Raw genomic sequence first — 21039 nt, 5'->3', positions numbered from 1 at the left:
CTCACTCCCTCTTTCCTGTGCCATGCAATGACAAGCACCAGATGCCTCTCAGCGTTTCCTTAATTTAACCTTTTTGTCTACTCAAGAGAAAGAACATTGTATTTTATGCAAAAGGTGCATGCAAATTAAAGAAACTATTTAAAGGAACATGCTTTAAGCTTTAGTCCTATAAATCATGTTTCTTGCAGCTGCAAAACTAATTGTTCTTAAGTCTAATGAGGATTATCTCTGGTAAACCAAGTTTGCCATTTTAAAACCAGAAAGAAAATAAAAGAGAGGGGGAGGGTAGGGGGGGAACTGTGCCTAGAAAATTATATTGTATTTATGGGGGAATTATACCAAGGGAATAAATTCAGATTTTTCCTCCTTGTTTCAATTTTAATAATAATGTATAATATAGTATTAATCTAATTCTCACTTTCCAAAAAAAAGACAAATAATTAAAATTTTAATGCATCTCTTTCTTCCCTAACCCCTCTACACATATTTCTAAGTTTCCTTTCTTATCTCTATTCTACATTCAAAATTGCTTCCCCCACCCAAGCGAAACTGCAAATTTAAAGTGGAAGAGTAAGAAAATAAGGAGTTTAAACAGCCTTACATAAAAAGATTGTTTGCCATGTCTAATCCAAAATCAGCTTACAATGTAAGCCTGCTTCTTAAAAACAATGCACAATGAAGCAAATCATGAAATTTATTTCTCAGATTCTTTTTCTTCAGAACAAATAACCTCAGTTCTCTTATTTCTGCCAGCTCATCTAGCTTTATTATTTTAAAATTCTCATAACCAATCTTCAATTGTTAGATACTGAACTCTACACAGAGAGCTGAGACAAGAGCTGGGTCTACTTTGGGTACAGTGGGGAGATGATCAGATGTCCCGCATAGTGCACTTCAGTCACTCCTCTCTCTGTGCAATAGAAAATCACATTCAACTTTATGAGCCTTGGAACATCACTGCTGTTACTGTACAATATGATACTGATCTGACTCTTCTACCTTTCAAAGAGGATGGCAAAGAAGCGTGTAGTTATACAGTTGGCGGTGATCTCTGCCGCTCTTAAGCAATGTTATGAGACAGGCTTCGTGATGGGCACTTTTTATATGCCAGCTCATTTAAGATTTAAAACAAATCTGCTGGTTTGGTATTATTTTAATCTCATTTCATTGTGAAAAAAAAATTGAAACTCTGAGACATAAGTATCAGAGCTAAAGTTCCGATTTGTCTCCTTAGTTTTCAAACACCTAGACTTCAGCAGGCACTTGAAGATGTGAAAGGAAAAACAAAATTCTGACATGCATTGTTGTTTTATTATGATAAAACTCTAGCATAACATACAGAATCACCAACTACCATAAATACACAGCCTCACTAAAAATACACACTCATCTTAGAGAAGTAATCAGTTATCTGAAGAAAACTTGAGAGAATTGCCTCCATTTAGCCAAAAAAATAATTTCACGCGATACTAAACTCTACTGTTTCATTATTTATTTAAATAGGTAACATTCTCTTGTCAGCATTTTAAAATACTTATTTTCTTCCTTTTTACCAATGCTTTAGACCAGAAAGTCCTAGAGAGATAAGCAGTTGAATGAATAAAAGCTGTGGGGCAAAGAATATTTTACTTGTGAGACTAGGGTTTAAAGTTAATACGATCTTAAAACAATAGTCTCCAACTGTGTCTTTGCCATCTGTGTTTGGAACTTCAATGGAAAAACAGCTTTGAAGTCTATGACAAGGCTTCGTGTTCACAGAAGAAATAAAGTGGGGACACAACACCTTGTTCACTTTCTTACCACAGATTATATTTTGCCAAACCGTATTAGTTTCCCCTGAATTAAGGTACCTATGCTACTGCTGTTGTTCTGAATTTGGCTTTCTCTTTGTAGTAGATTAAAGGTTTACTTCAAGATATAAGAAATTAATAAACTACTACCAGGCTTGTTTCTTTAAGATAAAAAGCTAAAGTTGTCAATTCTTTGGATAATGTAAACTATAAAATAATTGATCTCAATGAAAGGTATTTTAGAGTATTTTCTCTTTTTGGATTGAGCTGTTCAGCTATCCATGTTGATTAAGTTATTAAGACACTTGGCAAACTATATTTCATTTGGTCAACAAAGGACATTCTAAGAATTCAGATCATCACATGCTATTTCTAAAACTGAAGAATTTTTAGCCACCTACCAGATGAGGAATGGCACCATAGATGAGAATTGTATGCCTTCTATTAGAACTACAGCTGTCCATCTCACAGATTTTAACAGTCATTGGAAATGTTTAATAGAATCATGTATTTAAAATAAATGGTCTTCCATGCTGTGGATCTTAGTTATCATCAAAATGGATTTTCTCCCCATACAATGTTATGGAAACTCAGATTGGCAGCTTAATCTTGCTAAATGATTGATTGATTCATTTGATTCTCTAGTAGCCAAGAGTTGGGATGTTTTTTTCTTTTCCCTTTTCTGGGGGGAAAAGAAAAAAACCTAGTTTATTGACATTTATAGCCATTTCACTTTAGGAGACAAATTTTACAGGTGCAAGAATGATTTCAGTCCCACATTCTTCAACCTGGGGAAAAAGTTCAGAAGGTGTAGTAGAGATGGAACAGTTGGAAATTTCAAAGATCTATTTGGTTGTGGCAAATTATGAATATTTTCTATTCCTTTGTTTCTGCTATTTAAACTTTTAAGGTGCAAATTAAAAACTAGTGGTCAGGGGCTTAACCCAAGTACAGAAACTCTCATCACCACTCTTCTGTCCTATCATGGCTCTTTATGAAATTACATCATCTTTCTGGTCTCTGAAGACTTTAGAACCTGGACTCCCACTTAAAATTATCTCTTAAATATGATATAGTGGATTCATTTAGATAAGAATAAAGGATAGAATTATGACCTATTTTTAATACTATTCAGGTGTTTAGCACAATGCTTGGCACATAGTTATTACTCAATAAATTGTAACATAATATTACCTAACAGTATCTTTTATTAAGTTAAGAAGTCAATCTTGCCTTGCTAGAGTCTTTTAATAATGATAATTTGACACACTCCTCTATTTTATCACTCTAGATAAAATAGCATTACTAGATAATCTCATATTTAAAATTTTGCATTCAATTTCCTCTTGCTCATATCTATCTAGAATAACACTTATGAAATCAAGAAAGTCAACCCGCTCTTTTTTTTTTGTCAACATCAACTTTAGAGGAATCAATTATTTATCAGATTTCAACAGTAGGGTAAATAAGTAGGAAATACTGACTTTAAAATTCCAATATATACATGGCTACTTTTTTCTAAACTTTTTGTTATTCAGAATTGAAGCATTTGTACATGTTTAATTTTATGTAAAACCTATTCTAAGGTGCCAATTTAAAAAAATTAGAGTAAAATGTTATGGGTACACATTCAAATATTTTGTCCCAACAAATTTTCTAGCTTTTTAAAACACATTCATAGAACAGGTTACTGAACCATCCAGGTGAAAATATGCACATATGCGTGCAGAAAAAAATTAATCAATGTTTTTATCAACCTAAAATAGAGAAGTAAACGTTCCCTTCCCTTATTTCCCATCACATTTCCTTAAAGGAGGAGAAGCTCTAAGTAATATAAGAACAGAGAGCCCATGTACTTGCTTCTTTCTCTTTCATGGCTTTTCACAGTCCTTTCAGAAGGCAGATACTCCATCATGGACCAAGGATATATCTCATTCCTGTGGGACATGACTGGGAGGTAAATGAAGAAGCTGGCACCCTCCTCTCCAGTTTCACAGAGGAGAGAATGAGTGAACACATGGAATTGCTCAGATGCCCACAGGATCCAGTTATGGAAACTGATCTTCCCAGGATTCATGCCTTGGCAGCAGTTCACTTGTCCTGTTTTACCAATTACTCAGTTTTCCTCTATGTTAGTACTCTTCAATTAGTTAATTGAATCTAAATGAAATTTAAATGTTAAAGGTTGTCTGAGAGCATATATCGTTTGTTTTTAATATCCTTTTCTTTTCATCTCTACTTCCTAGGAAAGTCCATTTAAAAAAATTCTACATAGAATTTGTCTACCCATCTTATGTGTTTCTGTCTCAACTTGATTATACATATTAGAGAATGTCTACACTTAATTTAAAAAAAATAAATTAAAAAAATTACCTTGTCCAAAATTAGCTCCCTTATGCACATTTTGAACACCTTGGTATCCCAAACTCCTACAGATGACCTGTCCACCACGCAATTCCCAGTGGTCATCACAAATTGTACCCCACTGTCCATTATGGAAAATCTCCACTCTGCCTTCATGGGGGCCACTACCACCAACAAGTCGGACTGTCTTAGATGGAGCTGTAACAAAAACAAGCAGAGGTTAATTATGTATATATACACAGTTTTATAATGCTTTTTTAAAAAAGCAGTTCAGCACTTTTTTTTTGGCAAGTTCAACTATTAAATTTTAAACTTTCTGGCACCACCTATTGGTAAAGAGTTTAATTGTAAACATTGCATTATTCAAAACTGAAGAGTAAAATCTATTTTAACATTTTTGTAAGTTACATATATGAGATCACTTCAAAGATTATGTTCTAATGGCTTTAAAATTCAACAGCTACACTTTCTTGTGTTATATAGATTTTTTCATACTATTTAGAAAATTTTATAAGAAAGTGAGTCATTATTTTCTTAACACACTAACACAACACTGAACTCACTATCTAGTGAGTTTCAATGATATAGGAGGTAGAGGAGAAGATATTTTATAATATTATAAACACAAAAATAAATGACCAAACATCCTATCTTTTAGCATGAGAAATAAGATAACAATGGTGACATTTATTTAGAAATAGCAAGGATATTTCTTATTATAAGGCCCCTCGATTTTGTCCCAGAATGTCTTTCTTTTTTTGAATGAAAAAAAAAGGGAAACGATTTTTGGAAGGAGAGAACAAGCTCTCTGCTCTCTTAAGGATACTAATCCTGTCATAAAACCCTATCCTCACAACCTCATCTTAACCTGATTATCTCCTAAAGTCCCACCTCCAAATATCATCACATTGGTGTTTCGGCTTCAACATACAAACGTGGTAGGGGAAAGGAGGGGATGGATGAATATAAGTCAATCCAGAGCAGAATGCATTAGAATCACAGACTGCTAACCCCACAACCAGAGTTTCTGATTCAGTATGTCTTGAGTGGGAGTCAAGAGTTTGTGCCTTTAACAAGTTCCCAGGTGATACTGAAGTTGTTGGTCAAGGAACCATACTTTGAGAACTACTAACCTAGAATGTCACATTATATATTTAAAAGAGGAGGAGGCCTGTTAATCAGAGACACCTGCTGATTCTTTTCTGTAATCCTTTAGCTACATTTATTCCAAAGAGAATGGCTGCAGATTTCTTTCAAATTCCCCATTCTTGTATGATTTTGAAAGGAGAGTAAGACTCTCTATTGACTTTTTTAAGGCTAAATATGTTTGGAAATACCTATGGTTATCTATCAATTAACTATTTTTCAATTATAAATCAGTTATTGACATATGACCACACTTTGCTAATCCTCGACTATCTCTGAACTAATATAGAGGAAAGAGGCAAGCCAATAGGCTCATTTAACTACTCTATTTTGGTTATGGAGAAGAGTCCATTTTGTCTTTTCAAACACTCTCAATCATGGCATTTTCTCTATAAGACTGCAGGTCAGAATTTTCTTTGAATTTAGCCAACTTGTTATATCAATGTAAATAATGCCTCTGGTTTCTCTAGTATCAAGCTAACATATTTAGTCCGACAGATGTTTTCCACTGGGGAATATTTGTCTTGCACTTAAAGATATCAGAAGAAGATAATTTTTATGTATTTTTTTTTTCTGGGTAGCTGTCTTAATTCTCCCCTTAACTTTATTAATGTAGACTTTTCCCAAATTCAAATCAAATAAACTTAGATAAACATTGACTATGTGCCACCGGATGACTCTCTGTATAGGTTATTACTTTGTAAGTGGCTAAACACAGAAACACAAACCAAATTGGAAACGATAATGTATGTTAAGGATCATAGGATTCCCTATGGAACCCAGAGATAAGGTTATATTTAGGCATCTAGAACAGCTAAACCCACTCAAATCAGCTCGGGACTCTACAAATTTCATCCAACAGCCTCTCCGTAAATTGTTTCATTCTTTTCTTCTGTTGCAAGTTAGATATCTCTGTTCCCCAATCCACACGATAGAACATGTCTGTTAATAACTCCTAAGTTTATATTTTGCTGTCTCTTTCTCAGTGACAGTTGTGTAATACCCAGAGAAGTCCTCCTATAGCTCATTTTGGGCTAATAGCCCCCCTATGGACTAAACAGCAGAGACCAAAGACAGTAATTCTTGCAGTAACTTGATATTTCAAGGAGTGAGAGAAGTGTCATTTCCTTGAAGGCGAGTTTTGAGCAGACGAAGGCAATAAGATGATTCCATAAAAGACATTTTAATAATCTTGGTGTATTTCTGCGATATTAATTATACTATATGTTAGCTTTGTGTTCTTTTTCATATCGGTGACAGTAGAGTATAACTGAAATAAAAATCCAGGAGTCAGATAATCTGGATTTTAGTTCTACCTCTGACGTCGTTTATGTGACCTTATTAAAACATTTAACCTCTCTAAGACCAAACTTTTCAACTGTTAAAGAGAAAATGATATTTGCTCTTAGTTAAATGCATCTTAACACAACTTGGTGCCAGGCATTTTCCTGGGTTGGTTCCTGGAATAATTGAATAAAATACATATCTTGCCTTTAAGGTTCATGTATTTTTGAGGTTATTATGAAAGTTGGCAGAAATAGTGCATTCTTTAAAATGTTGTATGAATATAAAGATTTATTTTTACAAGTTTTAGAAATTTTGATGTTTTCATTTTGTAATGAAAGCATTGGATGAATATATTATCTGTGATATTCATCACCATATTCATTAAAATAAATTAAATTTTTTTTTACTACTTTCCTATTTACTGCTTATCCTCCTCAAAAAGTTCTTAACCAACTACAATAAGCTTCTGCAAACAGACAAAACCTACTCTGTGGTTTCAGATATGAGTTTATTTTACCTTTGTTATTTTCAAACATGATTATCTACTATTTTGAAGAAACTCTTCTATACCAGCGATGAGTAAAGCATAGCCGACCAGCCAGTTCCAGCCTGTGGCCTGTTATGTAAAGAGATTTATGGAATGCAGCCACACCCATTTATTTGCATATTGTCTAGGACCACTTTCAGGCCAAAACAGCAAAGTCAAATAGTTGTGACAGAGACAGTCTGGCATGCAAACCAAAAATATTTACCATATGACCCTTTACAGAAAAAGCTTGCCAACCCCTGTTATAGTTGAAAATACAACAGAGTAGAATAATAGAGGATTTCATTAGGGATATCCTGCCAAGTGATCCCTGAAATACATAAGGCCATGATTTATCTCTGCTTTCTTCTCCAGTCTAACCCTTTAAGAATCTCTCTGTTCCTACACTCATAGTCTTTTTATTTCAGTAATATAATTATTTACATTACCCAAAGAAGCCTTACTCTCCTTAAATTCTGGCACATCGTCCCTGTCTGGAATGCTACTTTAACATGCCCCCCCCCACACACACACCCCTCCCATTTCTCCACCCTCAATCCTTTCCGACTCCCATAGCACTACTGGCCTACCAAAACACTGTAAACTAGTCTATGTTCTCCACTAGACTAAGATCCTTGCAGTTATCTTTTCAGTATGTGACAGAATGTAGATTTTTCACTTAGTGATCACTTGATAAAGAGTTATGACATGAATGAATAAAATAAAGAATGGTGAACTCTTCTTGATTTGCAACCTGCACTACCTGAGTAAATTCAATTGGTAAATGCTTAAAATACCAAACAATAGGAGAAATAAAATTTACTATTTTATAAATCTCTATAAAGAGAGAATATAGTTTCTACAGGTAGAAACAGTAAAGGAAATCATGAAGAAAAAGATTGATTTAACTGAGATAAACATGAGTTTTATTATGGAAAAAAAGCTACATGGCTATCTGCTGAGCACCCCGAAGGCAGGACTGTCTAGTCGGAAGGTCTGATGAGAAGCCTTACATATTCCAAAACCTGATTTTACAGGTTTAGAAGATTTATCTCTTAGAAGCAGACTAATGTTAAACAGAGTCTTGGGACTAAATGTCAATTCAATTTATGAGGAGAAATGTAATTACCTCAAAAAATGGAATATTTGTATCTGCCTGACAAGGCCATTTTCTCCCCATGGGCGATCTTCATAGGAAGTCAAATCACAATAAGTGAGTTATTCATTTAACTAATTTATTAATTTACAATGAGACATAGTAGTGAGATTTTGCCTCTGGTACTGGCTAGTAAGCTCTTTGGTTAACTTTTTTTTTTAACATATGCTAATACATTCAATCAGATTAGGTAATTTGACATATCTTTGCTCTGATTCAATTTAATTTAACTTTCTAAAGGCAATCTTACTATTCTTGCTTCCTAGTTCTGGAGGGAAGAGTATAGTACTGATAATTTCTATATATTTTTTAAAGTTCATATATAAAATAAAAACAATATATAAAATATTTATTATACTAATTACTCATTCATATTTCTATGACCATAAGATCTCAAAATAAAATTCTGTAAAAGAGCAAATATTTTATAAAAGACTTTGTAATTTAATCTGAGGAAATAACACCAATTCAATAAAGGTTAACAGGTTCGGAGGTTATTTTTGTTTTGTTTGTTGCAGACATAATTTTAAAGGAGGAATTAAAACAGATATATATGAAATATCTCAGAATAGAGAGATAAGTTATAGTGTATAAATTAGATGGATAGTTTTAGAGGCATTAAACATAACTGTCAAAAATCATGTAGAAATGGGGGCAAAGATGATAATATAATATCAAGTGACTATATTAAGATTAAAATTTTTTATTTCAATTATGCAAAAAAACTTGATATATAAAAAGACTGGAAAGAAGTATCCAAGCATATTGACAGTAATTCTGTATATGAGACAGAAATCAAATATATAATATTTTTCTAATTTAATATAACTCTATTATTTTAAAAACTAAGATTAATAAAATAAGTGGTGGCTGGATAGTCACTAATGTTCTTACTGTTCTAATAGGTCTATAACTCAAAGCTGAAATTCATAAAATTGTGAAGAAAAACAAGCTCAGAATGAGAGATAATGCCATTTATGTAAAATAACACAAAAAACAATAACATCTGTTATTTATGTATACATACATCTGTAATAAATGTATACAAACATGAATAGAAAAAAACATATAAATTCCAAGATAATGGTTTACCCTGGAAAAGCAAGGGAGGCAGGCATAAACAGAGCTTCAACTGTATTAGTTAAAATTATATATGTTAAAAAATACTTGTAGTTAGTATGATAAAATTTTAATGTCTCTAAAATCTAGGTGGTGTGTACATGACTATTTTTTAGCTATCTGTTATAAATGTTCTTTCTTCCTTCCTTTGTATTTGAAATATATTTAATTTAAAGAAGACAACATATTCACAGAGATGTTGATGGGGCCATACATGAGCCCTAAATAAATTATAAGAGTGCTTCATATACATCTTTCCTTAAAAGTTAGAAAAAGGGTATTATGAATCTGCTAACCTCCATTAGACAGACAACAGTCTAATCTGAAAAGAGAAGTCAGGAGATATGAACTCTGGGGTGTTTTTTGCAAGTGTCCATCATGGCTGCTTGAGTAGAAGAACTGAGATTAAAATGACTTTTGAGGAGTGTAATTTTATTTAAATTATCATATTGTTTACCTCATGGTCATTTTTTGTATTATTTATTGGAATTAGAATTTAGAGTTAAATATATTAAATCGTAATTATTATATTTGAGTTCCAAATGTAACAAAATTTTTTTAAAAATTTAGTTGCAGGTTGAACTGGAAGTCCTTGCAATAATGGAAAAATTCCTCTAGACAGGGGGCTTATTTTATATTTAAGGTAACTGCCTTAATGATGTATTTAGCTATGAAAGCTATGACCCAGATATCAGATGTGTAGAGAAATAAATTTCTCTGAAAAAAATAATATAAATATTTTGAATCTGTTACTCTGGAAGTCAAGAGACACAATTATTTTGGAAATCAAGAGAGAAAATGAAGAGGAGAAACTAGAGAGAGAGGTCTCCAGTGGAGAGGGAGCATGTAAAAGTATTTTGATGGCAGAGGAGAGATTGAGAATGGCCAGTGAAGAAAATTTGGTGTGTAAGCTAGCTGGGGAATTTGAAGGCAGTGAAGTCTGAGGTTCAACGTTAAATTGTAAATGCTTCTGTTTACACATTTCTATTATGCCTAAGTCATCACCAGTAAAATTCTCTTAGATCCTGAGCTGGAGCTAGGATACTTTCTCAAATGAAGGGAGAGATGTGGTACTTATTGTTGGAATGAATGGCATGGAGAGAAAGTAGCAGGCAAAAATGTCTAGGCATATTAGTTTCCTAGGCATAATAGTTTTCTGTTGTTTTAAGCCATACGATTGTGAACAAACGCTCACAATCGTATAGCTTAAAACAACAGAAATTTATTCTCTCCCAGTTCTGGAGGCCAGAAGTCTGAAATCAAGATGTCAGCAGAGTGATGCTCCCTTTGATGGCTCAGAAGAAATCCTTCCTCAGGAGAAATCCTTTTTCTAGCTTCAGGTGGCTTCTTGGCTTGTAATTCCATTGCTCCAATTTCTGCCTCTGTCTTCACATGGTCTTCACTATCTCTGTATGTCTTCCTCTCATAAAGATGTCAGTCATTAGATTTAGGATCCTCTTGAATCCAGTGTAACCAAGTCTCAGCTTAATTACACCTGCAAAGACCCTGCTTCCAAATAAGGTCACATTCTGAGATTTTAGGTGGACACAAATTCTTAGACACACTATCAAACCCACTATTGCAGGTGGCAGACATTTGAATGAGGAATATAATTTTTCTATATTTTCATCAAACTATTTTAGACACAAATCACTAGAATTGCTTTAGAAATCGGTGTTCAATTTTATTTAAAGAACAAAATCATAAACTATATAAATGTCTAACCAAAGTACTGTGTACTTGAAACTAATATAAAATAAAAAAAAAAAAATTAAAAAAAGAAAGAACAAACTAGCCGCCAAGATTTGAGTACTGCAGGATAGCTGAGTAGTAGATATTTTGGTTACACGGGAAATAGCTAGCAAAGTCAACTGTGATTACACAGAACACCTATAGTTCAATTGCTGAATAACTAAAATAAAGATTGAGAATTTGTTGCTTCAGATTAAACTTTACTAAACTCAGAAGATACTGAGTAAATCTAATTTAATTAGGAGTAAGAGTAAATTGCTTCAATGTACGAAAGTTAAAAAGTAGCAGAAGGCTACTGTTTTTAGTATTTGTCACTTTTTGAATCGAATCATCAGATAGAACTTCAGAATTTTGCCAGAAAAAGTAGTAAAAAAGATGAAAGAAGACCTTGGTGTTCAAAAGAATACCTTTCTAGTTGTATAGATCCCCACAGGAATACGTGGCTAAGAATAAGTTCATGTGGGGAAAAACAAACAAAACTGAAAAGTCGAGTGAGACAAGAAAAACAGAGTGTAGTTTTTAGTATAAGTTATTTTCAGAGTGTCATGATCTTTAATGCTACTTCTACCACTGGATTTTCAAATTGCCAATTAAATAATAATGTCTACATTTCAAAGAGCATGTTGTTTTCTTCAAGGGACAGTGTCCACATGTTGAGATATTTGTGATCATTTCTGAGCACTCTTGTTATTATTAAATATTTCATTTCTAAGTGAAGCTTAGTTTCTAGAGTGATTTAGGAGAACATTTAAAATTTATAAAGGGAAATTTTATTTCCCTATTCACAGGGTATTTCAAATTTTACTCCTCACTTAAAACCCTAGAGTATAAAAATAATCAAGTCATTAAGATATTAAACAAAGCTAATTTAGAAAACAAATCATAGCAGAAATTACATTGTCATTCTTTCTAATTTCTTAAAATGTAAGCCTCAGCCAGACCTCCTAAAAGTCCTTATGTTTTTCTTTATAAGCTGTTGAGGTATTTTTAAGTGATCTAACATCTTTGAGTCTTCATTTACACATTTATAAAACAAACATAACACCTACTTCCTAGGACTGAAGTTTCAAATATGACAATAGGTGAAAAAATGTATTTTAAACTGTAGAGTATTATATAAACAGTAGTGATAGAATTATTAATTATACTTTATTCTGAAAGTTATTCTAGGAACTTGCAAAATCATAGATGTAAGGGATTTGAACTGTGGATCTTGTGGAGAAAATTGTCCCAAATTTGGCCCACTAAAATTTAATCTGTCTGATTATTGGCAGGGCTGACAACTCAATACATGTTTTCTGACTTTTTATGAAGAGAAAATAATTTTCTAAAATAACTGAGTGTTTATATCTCGAATTGGATTGGGAGATAAATTGAAAGGCAATATACATTCTCCTTGGCATTGTGTGTTATGTTTTGTTTATGCTCATAACTGTTCAGATCTCTAGAAGCTATTATCAGATTGATTTATTGGAATTGGTAGAAGACAATAGTATGTATGATCATTACCTCTGCACTTGACAGAAAAGGCCATAATCTGTGTCTAACAGCTGCACCCAGAGACATTTTGGGACAGATCATTTGATGCCTCAAAAATCCAGCAAAAAAGCTGTTTTCCTGCTCCAGGAAACACTATTTCCATTTACTTAGCTTAAGTCTTTATTTTTGTTTAGCCAAAGTAGATACTCTTAGAAAAAAAGAAAGAAAATATGGATGGCATATTTTACATAGGTAATCACAGAAAGAAAACAGCATGAAAAAAAACCTGTAAAGTATGGTATATCTCAACCTGTGGGTTCTTAGTGAGGTTGGGGTACTAACTAAATGTTTCATTACAGAAGGAAGGGTCCCAGTACTTATTCACCAGAAAAAAGCAGAATCTATATCATGAAATACGATGCTTCTCTAGACTAGAAATCAGAGGACCAGGGCCCTAGTCTTGGCTGTGCTACCAACTTCCATTATGACTCTGAACATGCTGTTTTGTCTGTTTTCACTTTAATTTCTTCATTTGTATGACATCTTTTGTAGGTCCCTCAAAGGATTTTATGAAAATTACTTTACTTCATGAATGTACTTTGAAGAGGTTTGAGAGGGAAAGTCTGGTTAAAGTTGTACCTAACATAGTGTAATACCTAAGTGATAGAATTTAAAATTAGATAAACCAAGATTCAAACTGAGACCCACCACATATATACTGGCTGCGTGATTTTACACAGGTTACTTATCTGTCTAAATCCTCATGGGAATAGCAGTGATAGTTTCCTAGTAAAGATTAAGTGAAGGAGATATACAAAATGCTTTGTAGAGTACTTGGCACAGAAAGGTCACTCTATATATTATAGGTATTATTGTTATTAACATTATTTCTTAAAAATTCAGATTTCTGGACTAATTTTGGAGAATAGATAATGGCAGCACAAAAGTATCATATATTAAAGAAGAATTTCTCAACTACTTTGTGTTTCAGAATTCCAAGGAGAGCTTTTAGAAATTACATATATCTGACCACAACCTAAACACTTGAAATCTGAATATCGGTATGTTAATTCTATGATAAAAGCCTTAGAGGTCATTTTGATGATCTCCATAGCCTCAGAACAGCTACTAGGACAAATTAGAACATAATGTGGTTACCTAGGTCTATGACTTCCACATTATGGAAGAATTAACCTAATACATTGCTGTCTAATAACAATTAGCAAGAGTATTACTGAATATTATTAGACAACACAATGTGGTTTTTCAGAGCCCTTTAGCCTCTACTCTGAGATTCAGAAGTGGTGATCTTGTCTAACCCATCACTTTGTATTTACCTCATCTGGTAGGGCAATGAGTGTGCCCCATTCTTAAGACACTACGCTTGTTAGTCAAGAGAAAACTAAGGATCTGAACAGACACAACAAGACTTTCTTTGAATAAATGAAGATGGCATTCTTTCTCAGACATGGCTAGATGAGTAAATAATGAAGCATAGTGAGAGCCCACCTGACAATGAATGTAACAGATATAAAGAGAAAAAGAGACAGAGACAGAGACTGAGTCCAAATGACTTAATTTGAGCTCCTGGACCCTGCCATGCCTGAAGCAAATTCTGTCTCTTAGAATTCTTAATTATGTAAACCAATAGATTCTGTTTCTTGATTGAGTTAATTACTATTGCTTTCTACTTTAAAAAATTCTTACAAATATATAGAATCTACTATTTGACAAAAAATGTTCAAAGTGAATTCCTAGGTTATTCTGTTTGTTATTAATCTCATCATCATTGGTTACTGTCTGCTTAAACTGCATTATCCTGGCAATTTTTATTATTTCATGAAACATCATAAAATGTAAAAGAACATCACTGAAATGTGAAAACACAATTTTGGCAAGAAACAGATAAAAATGAATTTGTTCTCATAACTATAAAAACACCAGAATGTCTCTAATTTATTTACGGCACGATTTAGGCTCTCTTTAAAAACGAACTGACAGAAAGACAAGCGAAGACTACTGAGGGAGGGTCATTCGCATTTTGTAACAGTTCTAGCCTTGTGCTGCGAATATTTAGACACAAGAGTGCCCACAAGATCCCTGTTATGGACTGAATCCTATTTTTAAGTCCTAACCCCCCATGCAACTATATTTAGATACAGAGTCTCTAAGGAGGTAACTAAGGTTAAATGAGGTCAGAGGGTGGAGTCCTAATTCAATAGTACTGGTGTCCTGACAGTACTGTGATCTTGAACTTCCAGCCTCTGAAACTGTGAAAAAACAAATTTCTGTTATTTAATTCACCCAGTCTATGTACTATTTTGGCAAACCCTCGCAGACTAGCCTTGTACTGCAAATATTTAGACACAAGAGTGCCCACGAGATCCCTGTTATGGACTGAATTGTATACCCCAAATTCATATTTTTAAGTCTTTTTTTTTTCCATTTTGTTTTGTGTTTTTGATTATTTTCAAATGACATAAGATACAGAGTTCTTTGATGGGTTTAAACTTGAAAATAAAAGCTTTTTCTTCAACTTATAAATGAAAATTAAGCAACCATATCTGCTATATTGTGATCTGAACACATTGAAAATATGATAATAATAATAATTTATTTGACTACTTTCTCTAATGAATATGTTACATGTTCTCTGGGTATAGTATTAGTGTTTCTAGGTGCAGATAATATAATTGGACTGAATGAGAATATACCAGGAAAGAATTTTGGATAGAAGATATTTTGGAATAGAACAGATTGTCATTTTATAGGGGACAAATGAATTATGCTGTAAGCAATGTGGACTTCTGTAAAAATATTGTGCACAGAAATTGGATATTTGTATTCAGTTAAAAAAATTATCTTTTAGCACGTCTAGGAAATAAAAATTGAGAATTACACAAAACATTATTAGGAAGAAGGGTGATTTTTCATTTTGCTACAGAATTCGCATTAGAATTCCTTTAAATAGTTTTGGTAGGGGGCATTTGAAAGGTTGCTGGGATTCAGGTATTTTGTTCTGCAGTGGATCAAGTCCAATGTAAGAATTCACAGGGCACAGGAAGTGTGAATAACTGTGGTACCCCAGGAGAGGGTCAGGAGTCTGCAGGTTAAGCCACAAAGGGAGACACTGCTTGGACACTTCACGTTCAAGCCTGTAAGTGTGTTGTTCTAGGAAATTTGGTCTTTAGATTCACACTGTAGGGCTGCACATTTCTAGAGAAGCCAGGTTGTGGGGGGTAAGGAATAGGTGTGAACCTATACTTGGATTGTACTTTAATTGGAACAAATAAATGATTTCGTGTTAGTCTAAGGCTAAATTTACTGCAGAATAGGAAGCAGAACCCAGTTCTCTGAAGAAAGGCACAAAAGCCTTTTGGTCCTCTGAGGTTGTAGATGAACGGGAAGTGGCGTGTTGGGTCTCCTCTACTCCAAATGCATTCTGGCACATAACCGGATGAATTTCAGATTTTGCTGGTGCCGAAGACCTGGAGCTGTATTGATTTTTTTTTTCCTCCTTTTAAATGGCTTTGGTGAGAGTCAGGCTGTGAGAGTCAGCTGGGATAGGGACTAAACAGGACAGGTGCTGACCACTAGATCCATTACTGATTTAAATCTCTATTTCAATTTATAAGACACATGAGTTATACACACTATGAAGGAACACATCTATTGTGTTAATGGAACACTACATGTTTTTAGCAATAATTTGTGGAAACATATAAAGCTCTAAACATGAAATAGCTTAAGAATGAGCAGCACTTATCTAAGTTGCTTGGAGCCATCTCTGCTCAAGTCTGCTCTGCTGTGCTGAATCATAACTGGTACTACTGAGGAAAATGCAGTGAGGAGTTAAAAAAGAGTTACAACAAAAGAAGAAGTTCATCAAAGCAGCCAAATTATATTGAAAAATGTTATAATAGAGCCAGTTACTGAAATAAAGGTAGAATAGTAACAGGTAGCTCCTTCCCCTGCACATAAGTAATTTTCATTACCGATAATGGAAGCTCTGTGAGCATTCCAGGGAGACTATATTTCTAAGTAATATACTCAGGGGATAGACTGGAAGTAATATCTGCAGCAGCATGTGAAGGAGAAAATGTAAACAATAAAAATTAATTGAGAATCCTTTTCTGAAATTTGACCAAATAGAAGTCATATTATAAGAATTTTTATCTCCCTAGGGCCTTCAAATTATTAGGCCTATTCTAGAAAACCAAATTGTTCATGACAAAATTTTTTCTCTTCCTTCTTTCTCTCTCCATACCCTCCATACTACCTATTCGTGGTATTTACATATAAAAATACATAAAACCAGTGTGGGAGTGTTGAATAAAGTCATAGTTACAAACAGAGACTTTGGAGATTGATACACTTGGCTTTGAGTTTCTGCTCTTCCTCTTATTAGATGTACGCTTCACTTTCTAATCTATAAAATGAGAATGATAATAGTACTTACCTCAAAAGCTCTTCTGAGGATTAAATGAGATAATGCATCAAAAGCCCCTGGTGTACAGCAAATGTTATCTAAATGCTCATTATTATAATTACTTGGTAATTAGAGAAGGCTTTACTTTCATCAATTGAATACTTTGAGAAAGACCAGAATTCACTTACGATTGAGCTGAATCCTCAGTCAAAATCAAATAAAAGACAAATTGTATGAGTTTCAAAATAAGATACTCTAAATTTACATCCTAGTTATAGTCTTATCTATTGGTATTCTGGGGTGTCAGATAACTTGCAAACTGAATCCCCTGGAACCGTCTCCCAGAATCTCTGAGATCAGGGCCATTCTGCAGCTAACATGGACCAAGATGTCCTGACAAGTGAAGAGGACACCAGGCTCTACCTGTTCCTCGGTGCGAAGTAGGGTAGGAAATCACATCCAATTAAACCATGGACAAAGAGATCCAATTAATCTCCAGACGTTTGCATTAACCGGCTAATCAACATTGCCGGTTTGCTAATATTTAGGACCATTTGATAACTGGCTGATTCCTCTCCACGCTCCTGTTTTTCCCTGGAGACTTTGGTGTCATGCAGGTACAGACCCAGAGTACCACTGACAACTCTAATTTATTTCAGCCCTTCTTAGAGCTTTCTCATCTGCAGTGTCTTGGGTCTAAGCTTTGTCTTTCAGAGCCCTGACTCTTGTTTTATTAGCCTGACATGTTTTTCTGACCTCTGTTGACAGTTTCTGGCCTTTGGCATGCACTCTGTTTAGCTGCTCTTTTTATTTATAACTTATGCTCTTTTGTTTGGCTCAGACTAATTGATTTGTGATCTGGTCACACTTGCATTGCTCTACCTAATATAAAATGTTATCTTACTCTCTAGCAGCAGTCTTTTGTCCATGACACTTATTTGGCTTCTTCAATTTTTATTTTGCTTTCACTCCTTCTGATTATAGATTTAAAATGTCTGCATTATACCCACAAGGAGTAGCAGTTCCAGATCAGAGAGACCACTGTGAACCATACCTTACATGTTCAAAGCACTTCATGATTTTATAGAACAAGGATCCCCAACCCCTGGGCCATGGACCAATCTGTGGCCTGCTAGTAACCGGGCTGCACAGCAGAAGGTGAGCAGCAGGCTACTGAGTGAAGCTTCATCTGTATTTGTAGCCACTCCCCAGCTAGCATCACCACCTAAGCTCCGCCTCAGATCATCAGGCATTAGATTTTCATAGGAGCACTGATCCCTGGTGCTAAAAAGGTTGGGGACCACTGTTATAGAGCATCTTCACATACACAATATCTTATGTAATCCTCACAACATCCCTGTGAGGTAGGTATTAAGATGTTCATTTCACAGGGAAGGGAATGGAAGTGGTAAGATACAAACAAACACACTACTTAGAATTCTACTAGAACCTTAATGCTGTGAATGCTGGGGTCTATGTGTCAAACCTTGAAGGAAAAAAGAATTGTGAAAATGTGATCTAATAATAGAGATACTAAAAAATAATATGGAATCCCACATATTTCCTGTTCCTTTTGTTTTGTTTTGTTTTTGATCTGCTTTTTCTTGTCTTTTCTCCTTTCTCATTTTCAGCTCTTCACCTACACAAAATATCTCCAGTTCCACTGAAATATTTCTTTTCCTACAAGATCTATACTGAATATTTAAAGCACAAAATACAAAGAGCTTTTTAGAATAAAAAATTATGAGCACTATTTTTTCATGATCAAAAACTCTTGCTTGCAATGGCCAGATAATTTAAGAAAACAAGTTTTGTTTTGTCGAATGAATTGTCCAAGCTCCACTTTACCTCACTCTAAAACTTAAAAAAATGCTGTTATTTGGAGAATAAGGACACAAGAAAGTAAACTAAGCAAATCAAAATCAATTTAGCTTTTTAATATGATAAGGAATTTAAAAATCTTAATCTCAATCTCTTCTAAATAGCCATAGAACTCTATTCTTCCCGCAATATAGCTCTGCTGTATTGTATAATTTCCTGTTTACATGTCTATATCTTTTAGGAACAACTAGCTCTCTAAGTTCAGTCACAATACCCATATTATTAGCTGTTAAGTCCAGCTCCAGGAGATACAAGACGAGCAATGAACATGTACTAAATGAATGAGTGAATGAGTGGATAAATGAATGGATTTCCTTTTATATTATCTCTATCACTGGTTGAGAATAGTGTTTTTGAATGTAAACAATTCACATATAGTCAATATCCATGAGATTTCTCCTAGAACCCATTGGGTTAAATTGGTTCAACAAGATACTAGATGAGTAGGTGGCAGAGGGCTCATGGCCTGGCTCTGAGGATTGGTTGGAGCAGCATGCCAGTCAGCACAATGGGAAGTGTCCTGATTAGGGGTGCTAGGGGTTGATAACGATGGTGGGGTACTAGAGTGGGGAAAGGTATTAGCATGAGAGCAGAAGCCAAAACGGTACCCGAGACCAGAAGAGGAAGTCATTAGAAAGCTGGGCCCTATACGGGAAGCAAGGTTGTTAGGAGAAGCCACAAGATCTTGGAGTTAGTTGTGTTGATGACTTGTCCAGAGGTGAAGGGCGTTTCAATGAGATGGTAGCAGAAGGTGTCCTGCCCAACTCACCTGATCTTAAAAGGGCCCTGCCCTAATATGATCAGGGAGCGGTACTTGGTCCTGACACATATATAAAAGAAGAAATCAATCATTATTTTTATTATATTTAAATCATGTCTGAAAAATATGAAAGAATGTATATTAAAATAATTCAATATAAATTTTTATGTATCAGAATTAATTTAAGATGTGGAGAATCAGTCACTTTCATAGAGAATAAATTGGTACTTACTTCCAAAATGGCTCCAATCTTTTTGGAGCCATTTTGGAAGTAAGACTCCATCACATTGTAAAATGCATTTCATTTTTGAACTATCGATTCTACTACTAGAAAATTCTCTATTAAAAAATATTTCCATAAGATCATGTATGAGAATGCTGAATGTCACATTGTTTATTAAAGCCAAATCAAAACAAACAAAAATCATCAAGTGTTCATGACTAGTGGGTTGAATGATATATTATGGTAATTATAGTATAGCTATATAATGGAATAATGTGTACCCATTGAGAGAAAAAAAGAGCCATATGTACTCACATGGGCATATTTACTTAAATAAGGAAAAAGCAACCATACTGTGTAGATGTTTGTGTATATGATTCTTTCTCTCTTTTTGAAACATCAGAGACTTATTTACTCTCATCGGGTGCATGAAGGGTATCTGGAGACTATTATACTTACACACAGAAATATCTCTCTTAATACTTTCTCAAAGAAAGAATACATATAATCTTCAAACAGCCAAAAAAAAAAAAAAAAAAACCTGTAACTGAAAACATTTCTGAACATATCTGAAAATATGTTCAAAGCATTTGATAACCTCAGGCAACAGAAGACAGTGTGGGTGTTCAGTTTATAGACTACAAAATAAAGGAGTCCCTTATTTGCCAAGATTAACCAGAGTCAAAGTTAAGTAGCTCAGGAAAGGAGAAAAGGAGATAAAGAAGAACTGAAGATAAAGATAAAGGTAGAGATAAAGATAGAGAAAAACATGAGGATAGGGAAGGTAGAGTTACACTAGGTGCTCAACTGAAAATAAATGGAGTGATAGGGAGCTGGGAGAAGAAGTGGAAAAAAGTATATAGCAGACAAAAGTGAATATTTAAAGAATAAATGGACACAAAGGAGAAAAGATGTGCTAATGTTTCTATTATCTTAATATAATAATGAAAACACTAATAATCGTTAACTAACACTAAAGCACTTTGGGGAGATACAGAGTACTCATTGTTGCTCAATTTAAGGGCAAACGCAGATCAACAATGCAATGATTGTGGAAAGCATCACACTTTCATACAGAAACCATATTTTAATGGCTGGCATTCACAATAGTGACCCTAAATTGTCTA

The 21039-nt window shown here is 34.1% G+C and overlaps 1 protein-coding gene across 2 annotated transcripts in view; it reads right to left on the bottom strand.

Moving 5' to 3' along the window:
• MSR1 (macrophage scavenger receptor 1) overlaps positions 1-21039 on the bottom strand; it is a 65275-nt gene that overhangs the window by 5836 nt on the left and 38400 nt on the right. Inside the window, exon 9 of one of the 2 annotated variants that reach the window (XM_006916426.1) lies at positions 4164-4352. In XM_006916426.1, the coding sequence (XP_006916488.1) occupies positions 4164-4352 (189 nt within the window). Of the gene's footprint in view, positions 1-4163; positions 4353-19500; positions 19750-21039 lie in introns of those variants that run through there. The other variant, XM_006916427.1, reaches the window with a different exon arrangement.

This window comes from Pteropus alecto, unplaced genomic scaffold (assembly GCF_000325575.1).
Source record: "Pteropus alecto unplaced genomic scaffold, ASM32557v1 scaffold24, whole genome shotgun sequence".
NCBI lineage: Eukaryota > Metazoa > Chordata > Mammalia > Chiroptera > Pteropodidae > Pteropus > Pteropus alecto.
The sequence above is the reverse complement of the archived record's forward strand: the minus strand, read 5'-3'. Positions and strand labels throughout refer to the sequence as shown.